The sequence below is a fragment of the Nyctereutes procyonoides genome, unplaced genomic scaffold, assembly GCF_905146905.1.
Source record: "Nyctereutes procyonoides isolate TBG_1078 unplaced genomic scaffold, NYPRO_anot_genome, whole genome shotgun sequence".
Lineage (NCBI taxonomy): Eukaryota > Metazoa > Chordata > Mammalia > Carnivora > Canidae > Nyctereutes > Nyctereutes procyonoides.
The window spans coordinates 19,137,686-19,151,699 of NW_026575131.1; the positions used below are offsets into that span (position 1 = coordinate 19,137,686).

The 14,014-nt window shown below is 32.5% G+C and overlaps 1 protein-coding gene across 1 annotated transcript in view; it reads right to left on the reverse strand.

Annotated features, from left to right (window-relative positions):
- Positions 1-222: 222 nt before the first annotated feature.
- The window catches only part of PPP4R2 (protein phosphatase 4 regulatory subunit 2), a 50,934-nt gene continuing 37,142 nt past the window's right edge, over positions 223-14,014 (reverse strand). The window contains exons 4-9 of the mRNA XM_055343562.1: positions 6,841-6,934; positions 5,224-5,261; positions 4,277-4,351; positions 3,882-4,025; positions 2,797-3,086; positions 223-2,543 (exon numbers count right to left, since the gene is read on the reverse strand). Coding sequence (XP_055199537.1) covers positions 2,227-2,543; positions 2,797-3,086; positions 3,882-4,025; positions 4,277-4,351; positions 5,224-5,261; positions 6,841-6,934 — 958 coding nt within the window. The 3' untranslated portion in view covers positions 223-2,226. The remainder of the gene's footprint in view (positions 2,544-2,796; positions 3,087-3,881; positions 4,026-4,276; positions 4,352-5,223; positions 5,262-6,840; positions 6,935-14,014) is intronic.

The window sequence follows — 14,014 nt, forward strand, 5'->3', positions numbered from 1 at the left end:
CTCATAGAGTTAAGTGATGGCATTTTGGTACATTCACCATTATTGTACTTTATTTAATAAAGAAATACATTTGCCCTTGCAAAAATAGCAATTGCAAGTTTACAAATAAAACCACAGACCTCAAAGTCATGACGCTAAATCTTCAACTTATAACCAACAGAAGTAAATTGATTTGTTTACAAATGGTCCATGGCACAATCAAAACAAAAAAATATCAAAAGGTCACAGGATCTTAAAGAATATGTTTATTGACAATAATTTCATAAATATTCTAAAGAAAATTTCAAAATTTCTAAACTTAAAATGTTTAAAATCTGTTCTCATTGGCAAAATATCCCTCAACAAAATAACAGGTCAATAGGTCACTACAAATGAATGTCACATTTAAAATTTGCTTCATTTTAACATTTTTGCAAAAAAAATTTTTTTTTAATTTACAATGTGTGATTTTTCTCCCCTCCTGGGTACAATAAATCGATATTCAGTTTTTACTTCAACTACTAGACATATTCTTAAATATTTCATTTAGCTGCTGTGAACCTGACAGTCAAGTCAGTCAGTAGTATATTACCCTATAAACATAAACGGAGCCAAATTATTTTGGTAATTTTAGTCATAGCAATTTAAGTAGTCAAAATGCAAAAGCTGTGGTCACCACCCACATCACCCCAAAGATTATGATACAGTGTCAGAAATTGTTTGCATCAGTTTTATAAGTTCATCTGCATACTTCAGGTATCTGAAACTAAAAAAGGGATTCTTTTGTATTTTGATAAAAATGTACTCGAATATTTCATAACATTAATATTTATTGCTTTATATGAATACTGTATTGAAAGCCCAAGCATTCAGTTTACACACAGAAATTATACAATTATATACCGCTTCACAAAGGCAGTGAACACATTACAGTCTACAAAATCTACTTTACAGAAATTTAAAAATTCTAAATATCAAAAGGTACAGCTGAAGAAACAGGTATAAATTTGGCAGCCAGTAATTTTGACAGGGAAGTTGCAGCTTGCATGACTTTAAATATGTGAATTTGAAAATATTGAGTTTAGAGTAATCATTGTGCTTTGTGTTAGTCTGAAAAATATAACACTGGCTGTCGAAGAAGCATGTTCAAAAATATTTAATTCACTTCAAAATGTCATACAAATTACGGTGGTTTCTATGCACCCCTAAAGCTTCAGTCATTTAGCTCCAGTACATTACTATAGTAATATATTAATTCTTCCAGTACAGTGGGGTTTCATATCATTGACATTTGCATACTCTAGAATAATTTAGAAAGAAATGTGTAATATTCACAATGTTCAGAAAAGCAAGCAAAAGGTCAAGGAACCTGCCGGGTTCTTCTGAGATGGTCTCATGTCAGCATTCATTCTACAAAATAGTAAGCTAATGTTTGAACACAGTTTCCAAGATAAAGCATATTTTCTCATAAATAATGAAGTCTTTTTCTCAGGCACCTCAGAAGTATACAAAAGAATTTTAGTTTGAACAGATCTCTTGGAATGTGTTTAACCTGGTATTTCAACAGACTTATTTCCAGGGTTTCACAAGGGCCAGATTTTATTTGAATTACTCAGAAGAGAAACTGAAACTGTCTTCTGAAAGAGGTGAACTCAATCATTACCAATAGAAAAAGTATCCACTGTATTCATCTCTTATAGAAACAGAAAAATATAACATTTCCCCCCTTAGAATAATATATATATATGTATGTATATATGACTTAAAGTTCCATTGTACATAGTCAAACAATAAAATCTGGAAACCAGCATGAAACCCTATAATTCACATGTTAAAATGTTGAAACTATGACCAAAATATGAAAACTGCTAGAGTTGTCAGAAAGAGACAGACAAAAAGATTTCTTGCATATGTATAAACTAAATGTGATAATCTCCAAAAGGTTTTCAAAATTATAATTATTACCTTCCAGTTTAAAAACTTTAATTCTTAAAAAAAAAAAAAAAATCTATACACAAACCACTGATTTGACCAGACCGAAAAAAAGTCAGCGGTACGCAGGACCCAGAGGAGCTGATATTCACAGTTCTTACATGTACAACTCTTTCAGGATTTATCCCATAAAGTACTTTATTTTACAACCTGCTTCTCTTGTAAAACTAAAGGTCCACTTTATTACATAAAAGTTTTATACAGTGTAAAACCAGAACTGTATGTAAAATACTGCATCTACGTGTTTCTATATAGTTAGTCTTGTTCCATTGGTTCATCTGTGACTTCTGTGGCTTCGTCGTCATTTTCCATGGATGACTCTGAGAGAATCTCTCCAGTTTTACTGGAGTTGGATCCTAATTCTTCTGTCTCATGGCAATCAGAACCACTACTTACAGGGCCTGTATTTTCACTACCTTCAGAATGTAAATCTTTCTCAGCTTGAGTCAGATCAGATTCCTCCATTTGATTATTTTCCTCAGAAGTCTCTTCATTCACAGTTAAGGCATCATCAGATTCTTTTTCTTGATTTTTTCTTTCTGGGATCATTTCTCTTGATGTCATAAAAGACTCTAAAAATAAGCAAATGTTGTTGTAGTTAAATTTTATTTTCAAAATACCTCCACAGTTAAGTTTCATGAATTCTGATATTCTACAGTTCAAATCATATCCCCTGAAACTCAGCAGCAACTACATACAGGTGGGAGAAAAGCCCAACATCAGCATTAAAAGGAGTTCCATTATGTTAAATTCTTTCACGCAAAATGAAGTACAAGAATTTGAGGATCTCCTTACTCCACCCTTTTACAGATGGTCTCTAAATACCTTCTTCTTCCTCTTCTTCCTCTTCTTCATCCTCTTCTGTACAGTGCTGTCTGGTACAACTACTTTCCTTGTCTTTATCCTGAGATGATGATGATGCTTCTGTTTCTTCTACCATAACTGAAGCAATTTCACTGGAAGATGTTTGACTGGCTGTCTCTCTGACTTCACTTTCTTTGTCAAACCTGAGTCTTTTTACCTCATGCCCCTCGGCCTCCACAGCATCTTCATCTGGATGTTTATTTTTTATAGGGCTCACTGAGGAACCTTCGGATTCAGATGTCGCAGAGTCACTGTAAATGTTTTTTTAAAGTGTCATTAATAATATTGTTTTCTTCATCTTCCACATTCTCATTTTTAAGGTCTAATAATTTTTAAAATTGTTATTTCAGTGTCAAAGTTAAATTATAACATCTGGGCAGAGAAAAACACAAGAGAATAATTTCTTTTTTTTTTTTTTACATTGTTACATATATTTTTTATTTTTTTTAATTAGAGTTCAATTTAAGAGAATAATTTCAAGGGGACCTAAACTTCTCGTGAATATTTCCCACTAAAGCTAGTCAACAAATTATAGGACATTTCTGTTCAATTCTCCAGTAAGTTAAATGTCTTCCTGTAAGAGAACTCCAAGTGTTCCAGATGGACATACTCATTAAAACCACTCACTGCTCTCCTTAATATGATGCAGAAAATTTGAGATGGGATATAAATAAAGTTTCCTTTAATGATTTACAATGAGAAAAAACTCACAAAATTTTCAACTCATGTATAAATCTTTTCTCTTTTCAGGTTCCTTTCAAAACCAAAAATCATCGTAACTTGTAACCACTTTATTTTCTTAAGATCCTGTTTATAATAGGATCCCTCCGACACTAGCAGTTTTAAGACATTTCCACGAACATGTTCATATGCTAATATGCCGAAAAGGTCCAAAAGACAGACAGCTCCTAATACCACACACTAAAACCTTGCTGAGTTTCCTTAAAACAATACTATGTATTGGATAATGAGTACTGAAAACAATTGATAAATGTCAACCTATTTTGAAAACATTTTTTGTTTTTAAATATAAATCACATACAAACCTGTGACTTTTGTCCTCATTTTGCTGTAAGTTTGACTCTTTGCTGTCTGTGCTCTCAGGCAAGCCATTTGTTGTCAAGGGGACTGACAAAGAAACCTTTGGTCGATTAAGTGGCCTGGGTGTTCCAGGCCCATTTATATTAGACCTAGGGTTAAGATAAATGAACATCATTTTCCTATTTTGGTTAAGAAGTCACCCTCCCAAGGTTTGCTTATGTGAACACATCACGGAAGTATTTACTCTAAATTGGACTTTCAGGTTTATGGGCTGTAAAATTGTTTAGTATATATTATATCTTCCATAAAATGCCCAACTTTATTTAAGAAAGTATACCGAACCTGCTTCTCAAAATTAGGAAAATGCAAACTCTCTGGATATTAAAATCGGTAATCTCACCGTTCAGTGTAACTTGGTGAATTTCCAGGAAACATAACACCATTCATTCGATTTAAACTATTGGAATTGTTTTTCCTATGAGAAAAGAAGAAAACACCATTATAGTTTGTTTAGTTTTTTTTTTTTTTTTTTAACTAAAAGAACCATAGGCCTAAAAGATCTTTTGTATGATCTCACAGTCACAGAACCAAACAGAATTCTGTGACACAGAATTATGGGATTACCTTAATCTCATTTAACCCAGGTATATTCTTGTGAGTTCTAAAAACAAACTCAGTTATTGTCTATGAAATCACAGAAATTTTATAAACCTAGTGTTTCTCAACAGTTGACAACTTTCTCCTTTCACCTCCCCTTCACCTAGCCCACAGTCCCACAGGATTTTGGCAATATGAGAAGACATTTTTTAGGGAAAGAGGGGTACACTACTGGTATCCAGTAGGTAGAAGCCAAGGACATTGTTAAACCTGCTGTAATTCCCATGGTAACCACTCATAAGAAAACATCAACAGTGCCAAGGACTGTGTCTTAAATCAATACATTAATTTGCTATATAAATCTTGACAACTGGAAATACTTTTCCATCACAAAGAGGAAAGTCATCAAGTAGCCATTCCAGACCTAGGACTTAAGACCTAGAGATGCCATGGTAAGGTATCTAGGATGGCATCTCAGGGCCCTGAGTACCAAGACAGTATATAAATCCACAAATGTTAAGATTATAGTAAACCAACAAATCACTTTAATCCAAATTTCTTCACTAGAAAGACATATAGGTCATATCATTGGTAATATTCTACTTGAGGGACTGGGAAGTAGGTTCACAAGTATTTATAGATGTCATCCCGATTCCTTCCATATAAAATAAATGTAACCTAATATTAAAGACATATTAGAAATGATATATTAATTAGTATATACAGAAATGCAAAAATATCTATACTCACTCTGAAGAAGGATAAACACAGCTAACAACCATCACATTCTGCAATAACAAAAATTGATGCTTTAATATGAGAAGCACTATGACAAAGTTTAATCATTTGTTTTTAAGTGCTCAGAATCCTGGCAGATGAAGCTCCTATCTACTCCAATTTTCACTAATACAAGAAATTAAATGGTTAAAAATGAACTTTTTAAAATCAAACAAAAACTAAAACAGTAATAGACTATATCTAATAACCTACTAAACCATTTGCTCCTTTTGCTAGTATTATTTTAACTCAACTCTAGCTACTTTGAAGCCCTGACATTATATATCAGATGTAATTCAGTGGAACCACACTCTTATTTGAGATCAAAATCACGCTGAGGTATTTAGAGAATAAAGTATTTAGGCCAAGTATAATGAATTTCCTTAAAAAGCAGTACACAATCAAAAACTTGATGTGTAGTAGCATCATACACCCAAAAAAAGAGGCTCAGACCTTTTTAATAATATAATCTTCCAAAGAGTACCAACTTTATTAACAGTCAATATTCATTAAAAATGTAGTATGAGTCAGAATTAAATGTTTTAGATTTGATCCCTTCCGCCTGATTATTATCCATACTTTAAACCACGACTTAGGTTATGTAACTGATCCATGGTCACCTAACTATGAAACATTGCAACCCTGATTTGGTAAGAGGGTCACTCTTGGTACAACTACCTTACCCCTTCATTCAAAGATCGCCAAAAGCTAATTATTAAGAGTCCAATAAGCGGAAATAAGTACTGATGACTAATCATCTCAGTTTCTGGCCCTTCAGGAATCTTATTAAATCAAGGGCATGGTAGCTCAACCAAATTAATCTAGTAAGGCCTAGTATCTATTGTAAACATTAAGTAATGGTTTTGGATTCTTGCTCCAAGACAAAAATACACTGAGTTTGAATTAGAACCATAAAATGAACACTGGCCTATGTTTTAGGATCAATCAAAGAGGGAATTAGCCACCCACTGGTCTAATCTTGGTTCCCACAGGGCTCCTTCATTGGTTCTTTACTCCAGACATGTAAATTTCCTACTTTTCATTTCCTCAAACACCTTGATATCTTCGTTCATCACACTGTTTCTTTGCTTTGAAATGTCCTTCTCTTACAACTACAAATATCCCCTACCCTACATAAAAACAATGCTTGCTTTATTCTTAAGTCTGATCTACATCTTTCTCAATATCTAAGATAAATTTTTGCATCAGATTTCCCAAAGTTGTGCACCTCTGAAATCCAGAAAGAAATGAATTCAATGGGTAAACAAGCATGCAAAACACAACTGAAGTTAAAATATCAATTATGAACTTCGCAGAGCCTTTAAAGTTAATGTATACTAGGAATTTTGAGGAGACAATAATAAGCTGCCTTCCTCAAACTTAACTGATCACAAGTCCTCCCTCTGGGTCCCTCTTACTAAATCTCGCTCCAAAACTTAGTTTTTCCCAAATTAAGAAAACAATTTGGGAAAACTTTCAGGTAGGTTTCAGAGAACCTATTTGAAGAATAGGAGCCTGAAACAGCTTAGTCAGCACTCCCTTCTGAAATAGAACTAAAGTTTAATATAATCCCAGTGATAAAATAAATACCTTCTCTACTCCTCTGAGAAATTTGTCTGTTCCTGTATAGTTTCTCCTTGGATCTGTTAGCAATTCACATAGTCGCTGAATGGTAAAAGGGATACTGCAAAAGAATATAATTTTAAAGTTTGAGGTCATTAATTATCAAGAGAATTAGGAACATTATTACTCTTACTATTTAAAGATTTATCTAGTCACCTATGTATTAAGCGAGAAAAAAAATGCTGTAATAGGGAGATGAATAGATGAGTGACTTAAAAAACAGGCAAGACAATAAGCACATCTATCTTTTTAAGAAGAAAATCCTTTGCCTTAAAAAGCTATTAAAAAAGGCACACAAAATTTTTCAAGTTTCAAAACTAATGGAGAAATAAATATATTTTAACATTCTGTGTATGATAATTTTAAGTTTACAAGAGAGGCAACACAAATAATAATCAAGTTACAGTTTATTAAAATACAGGAGCTTTTCCTCAAGCATTCCTTTGCACATAAAGATTTCTTTACAGTGTCTCAAAATAAAACTACAAATGTTGTTATCAGATGGAAAAGGCAAATGATTCCAATGAAAAAGTATTATAAATAGGATTCTACTCCATAGTTAGTTTTACATACACTCTGTTTCATCAGAAGTAAAATACACGCAAACACAGTATTTTGATAAGTGCCTTACCATAGTCAAATTTTCACTTGATCATACCAAATACAAAACTGAGAGTTGGAACTAAAATAATTTATAAATATTTAAAAAATTATCTCACATACTATTAGCATTCCTCAGAATTACAATCTGAACAGCAAACATGAAAGCATTAAATAGGTCAAACACAGCTAAAAAGTAGAAACAAACTTCAAACCTCAGTATTTGCCATTCAAATCTATTTATTCTCCTTATAAAGTGAATTACAAAACCTCAAAGTAAGAGTTAATATTCACAAAGTTCTTTACTGTGTATAATAGGCCTTTTGACACAATACTCTCCCCCACAAGGGAAGTGGCTAGTGCGTAACAGTGCCAAGACTCAAACCCAGCGTCTCTAACTTCAAATTCCTTGTCCACTCCTCTATTATTCTAAACATACTTAAAATATTTTTTATCTTTTAATGGGACAAAACTAGTTAGTTCTCATATTTTCAGCATCAATACTATTCTTTTCTTACAAAAAGTCAGTATAAAGTTTATAACAGATTTTGAAAGGGTATAAAGTATGTTATTCATACGAAAGCAAACATTTTACTTATGACAGGCCAAGAATCTTTTCTCAAGTAGCACCAAAACCTTAAAAATCAGAAAGCTATCATTCTATCAACAAAAGACTGAGTGCTAACTAAAAGACAGAGTGGGTGTCTGATGTCACAAATACTCAGAAGCAGCTAGAAATTACAGAACTCTCATGTTCACCATGACTGCTAGAGGAAATCCCTCTGGGTTTCTTCCTTTTGAAAATATAGTCAGAGTGGAATACATAGTCAAAAGTAAGAATCTTTAAACTAGAAAGTCACACCGACAATGTTACTTACTAATAATGAAACAGCTTACTGGTCTGTTTTATTCATTCCTATAAAGATACCACATAATTGAAAACCTATAGTACAGAAAACTGTTAACTGTATTTAAAAAAAATTAGAAAAACATTTCCCAAGCTAAATACATAATAAAAAATACGAGTTTACAAACTGTCTTTCCTCAGATTTGATTGAAAGCTTAAGGACATGATCTCCTCCTTTATTTTAGGTTCAGCATATTAAGTCATATGTGTATACACACACACACACACACACACACACACCTGAAATGCACTACCACCATGAATTTCTGAGTATTAATAGTATACCTGCACCTCAGCCTCTTCAAGTTCATTACTTTCCAAACCTTAAATACACAAATTCTACCTATGCTATTCCCTCATTAATGAACCCACAATGCTACTATAAATTTTTTTAATTTTTTATTTATTTATGATAGTCACAGAGAGAGAGAAAGAGAGGCAGAGACACAGGCAGAGGGAGAAGCAGGCTCCATGCACCAGGAGCCTGATGGGGGATTCGATCCCGGGTCTCCAGGATCGCGCCCTGGGCCAAAGGCAGGCGCCAAACCGCTGCGCCACCCAGGGATCCCACAATGCTACTATAATTAAAAGTGTATACATTATTCAAAAATAAGCAAAATATCACCAAGTGTTAAGAGTATTCAAACAATACTTAACTGACAAATACTTAAACAGATACTACCTAGCTTTGTCTTTTCCTCCAACTAAATTTCTTTCAAACACCAAAAATCAGTATTTTCTTTTAAAAATGGCTTTAAAACCTAATTATCTTTAAACTTTCTATTTAACAATATTTACACTAAATGTTTTGGCTAATTTTCTTTTCAGGAAGGTAAGCAGAAGTGTAGCCAATTATTAACAATGCATGTGTTGGTGAATGATATTGCTTTTAGGGGAGAAGTGTATTATGTTTGCATAGCATTCTTAGCAATAAGAGCCTAAGATAATATGAGTTTACTTCTTGATACTTTAAGGAATTTTTGAAGGTATTTTACAAAGTGTCCAATAGATGGCACTAAAATGTCATATAATACCCACCCTTCTGCCTGAGGAGGCTAACATACAAATATTACTTGTAAATAAAAGTATCCTTTGAAAACATTATTATAATCTTGACAAATGTAGTGAAGATCTCTTTAGACAGTTGCACTTTTTAACTTTTTAAGTAAATATGAAAGCCTACAATAAGCTAGAAATATTTACTTGGTAGGAGAGCAGGTAAATAATTACAATAAATGTTAATAAAATTCTGTACATACTATCAAGACAGAATAACCTGTATGCCAGGGAAGCAAGCAAGAACCTGAAACATTTAAGTTAAATATTTAAAAGAAGCATAAGAATAAACCAGATAAACTGAAAATGAATGGTTGGTACAAAAACTGTACCAAAGGTTTGCTGTTACTCTGTTACTCTTTGGATATAGCATACAAAACAGTTTATTCTAACTCCTAAAAATATTAAACCCTTTTCCAATGAAAATCACTAAATCAAGACCCTATGTGCTAAGAAGAAAAAAAACAATAATGCACACAATGAAAAATCTGAATCTGCATCCCTAAATTTGGGGGAATGAGTTAAGGATGTTCAGTGGAATGATATACTATAAAAATAAATGACTCAGCAGAAAAATATGTGGGGTTATTTCAAATAAAATACATTCACAGTTTAATGTGCAATACATTATCTTATTTGCCTACCATCCTAAGATAAAAACTAAGATTACATAAGGAACTGGGAGACGGAGGGGCACTTTTAAAAAGAACATAACTGGCATTTTCAACTTTAAAAAAAGTGTGTCTACAAAATCCAGTAAAACCTAGAGGGGAAAAAAAAAAAAACCTACATTAAATAAAGGACCCAAAAATGACAGGTCCTTTCAAATGGTATTACTCAAATACTATAGAACACTAATGACCGGTCTACTTTTGATGTACCAATTATAAGGTAGTGTGGTTAAAAAAGGCATACTTGCTAGCCCACTGGGAGACCATGTCCACGTTGAATTTATCCCTCTTACAGCTTCATGTCCATATCTAGAAAACAGGGATTCTGAAAGTGTACTTTTCACACTGATTATGAGGAAGACTAAATACATATAATGTATATAAACCACTTAATAGTGCCTGGAAGATTTTATAAGGTGTTCATTAAATCTTAGTTCCCATCATCATCCTGATGCAACCCACTAATTAATTAATGGAGCTGTAGAAAGCATTCCAAAGACCAACTATGGAGGAACAAAACCAAAAGTTTATCTGTCTTTTAAAATAGTCCTTTTAATGCCAAGGACAGTAAGGAACACATTTTACACTAGTTATAGAGTGTAACTGAATTTGTTTTTTTTTTTTTGTTTTTGTTTTGTTTTTTTAGTATAACTGAATTTGACTGCAATATCCATTCACTGAATAAAAAAATATCAGGGCACCTGGGTGAGTGAGTTAAGTGTCTGACTCTTGATTTCAGCTCAGGTCATGATCTCAGGGTTGTGAAATCTGGCCCTGGATAGGGCTCTGTGCTGGGTGTGGAGCCTGCTTGAGATTCTCTCTCCTCTTCTCCCTCTGCACTACTGACCCTATGTTCACTCATGTGCTCTCTCAAAAAGGTATTAAGTCTTAGACACCTGAAAGCTATGACAATTCAAATATCAGGACAGAGACTGTACATCAGAGAAAAACATCTAAGCATGAATGATCAACTCAATGCTATTTTTAATAGGAAAAATTTTAAACAAGAAGGCCAACGTGCAAAGAATTTCCTATCTCATATTTTAACATGAGATTATAGTTTGACTATAATTGATCTCAGTCTATTTAAAAATATTTTATCATTAAGATATACAAATATTCTGAATGTATAATACGAGGTATTCAGTTGGAAAGAAGGCATTCAGAAAAAAATGCTCATTTAATTCAGAAATTAAGATAAAAATCAGATAACTGATTACCTTACTCCTTTGTAATGCAAGCAACTTTCCTCATGAAAAAAGATAAAGGAATATAAAATATAACACAAAGACTGTTTAGTATAAAAACTAAGAGATAACCATAAAATCAGACATCCTGTTAGGAAAAATGCCAAAACAGCCAGGTCACTTTAGTTTTATGCATAAAGATGTCATTTTTACGATGTCCTTATTTCCTATGAAGGGCTACATTTATACCGTGCCTTAGTTATTAACACAATTACTTAAATCTGACCTGAACTATTTAGGTAAAAACTAGCTTAAAATAGATCTCAGTTATCACACACATACACAAAAAAATCTACATCTATATATCTCAGTTATCAAAGGCTGAACAGGTTCAGTTCTGTTTACTCCTAAGTCCTACAAAAGTCAGAAATACCAATGGAATCATGTGACATTATCTTTACATAAAGCAATATGCTCTAATCTGTACTCAGACTTTAACATTTGTATAAATACACATATACATAAATATTCTTATGTGCATATATATATTTAAATATTTATTTATTTATTCATTAAAGAGACACAGAGAGAGGCAGACATACATAGAGAGAGGGAGAAGCAGGCTCCTTGCAGGGAGCCTGTTGTGGAACTCTGTCCTGGGACCCTGGGATCATGCCCTGAGCCGAAGGCAGACATTCAACTGCTGAGCCACCCACGCATCCCTTATGTACATATTTTCTATCTCAAATCAAATATCAGAAATTCTGAGATTTATTGAAAACATCAATGTAAAATGACAAGTACAAACAAAACAAATTAGACTCTTTAAATAATGCTAAGTAATTGTAAACTAGTATCTACACCATTCCCCATCCCAAAATAAATCTGTAGCAACTGTCAACACTTTTAATAAAGTTAACCGCCTTTTATAGTGCCTACAATAATCTGAATTGTCATTGTCCTGGCATCAAATAAAAAATGTCAAGAAAAAAATATAAGCTTCTGCTATGTCCTACCTTTCAATTTAAAACATTTTATTAGAGCATCAAATCAAATCACATGACTAAAGGACAAGACAAGGCAGGAGTCGAATGAGCAGGGAAGGCTACTTAATTGCAATTCTCAATTAGTTATGTTAAATGAAAGCAAAGAAAACAAACACATTTAGCTAAAAGAAGTAATATGCTCAATACTGACACACAAAAAATGCAAAAACTCCTTTTTTGCCCAACTGAAGAGAAAACTCAATAAGTACCAATATAACAGGTCAAAGAAGAGAACAAAGTAACCAAATCTAGAACCTATTCTCTCTTCCCTCAATCATCTACACTAACTGTAAAGCAAACAATACCAAATAAAAAAGGATCATGCTATAAATCCATGATCTAGATTTAAGAGTATAAAAATCTAATATATGACCTTTAAAAAGGCATGAAGAGGTACACTCTCAGGTGTAGAAATTTACAAGAAATATCTGTGTGTGCATGCAACGTACATATAAAATAATGTGAAAGTTTTAGGACTAAGAAAAATCTGGTCAATCATGTATGTTAAAGTAACCTTAGAGAAAAAATTCAATATTCAGAAAGACTATCATGCCAAAAGATGAAGAGCTCTCTTCAGTTGTAACCAATTATACCTGTCTTAGAGATGATGTGATAATTAAAAGATTTTTTAAAGTATCAAATGGTTATACTTTTTCCAGAACTGCTCATAAATATATAGCCACACTACTTCAGTCAACCACCCACAGTAACTGAAACTTACTGCTTATTTTAGAAAGGTCTTAGGTCTAACATTGACAAAAGAAAAGCAAAGACACATAGTTAATTAATATTCATTATTCTTCCATGTCATAATTTAGAGGACATATTACTATCTTTCTAAAAACTACTAGAAATGTATATTATATTCTTTCTACCCCTTGAAATCCCTCTTTGTGTACTATTATAAGAATGAACTACTAGAAATAAAATATAAATATAGAAACATGCTTTTCTTCCTTTAATTGATTTGATCTAGTCATTATTTGTTTGAAAACCTGTGTTCAGACATTCACTGTTGTAGGCCGTATTTGGAAAAGGCAATTCACTCTACTTTACAGAATCCTTAAGGTTCAAGAAATCAAGCCAACAAGTGACTAGACAATTTCACTTCAAAGAGGGAAAATTTAAATGCTGACAATATTCTAAAATAATTTTAGAAAATGGATGATCTTTTTCACCACTAAATACCACGAAGCATTTAATAGAGAGCTTTTACTAATTAAAAGCAAAAACATTACAAACTTAAAGAAAAGTCACCCCAAAGTAAGAAAAACAAAAGAGTAATAAGACTGTTTATGCTACCTAAAAATACTTACAAATGAAATCTTTCAAATAAAACCTACCCCAAATATGAATTCATGGTTAACATACCCATAATGTCATTCAATTTGGTATCGTCATCCCACACTCCAAATTTTAATGTCAATCTAAATATCGAACAATTCAACTTTATAAATACTTCTTCCTTTCAATAAAGAAAACTCTATAAATACAAAGTCCTAAAAAGAAAAATAGTTAAAAATGACACAGAATATGACACGCAGCAACATTTTTTAAAATGGCAGTTTATTTTAATGCGGTGTATCTTTTCAATGCAATGTTTTACAAAGGGCTAAAAATGATTATTTGTTATTTAGGAGTAAAGGGGGAACTCCAAAAAAATTTCTTTTAATG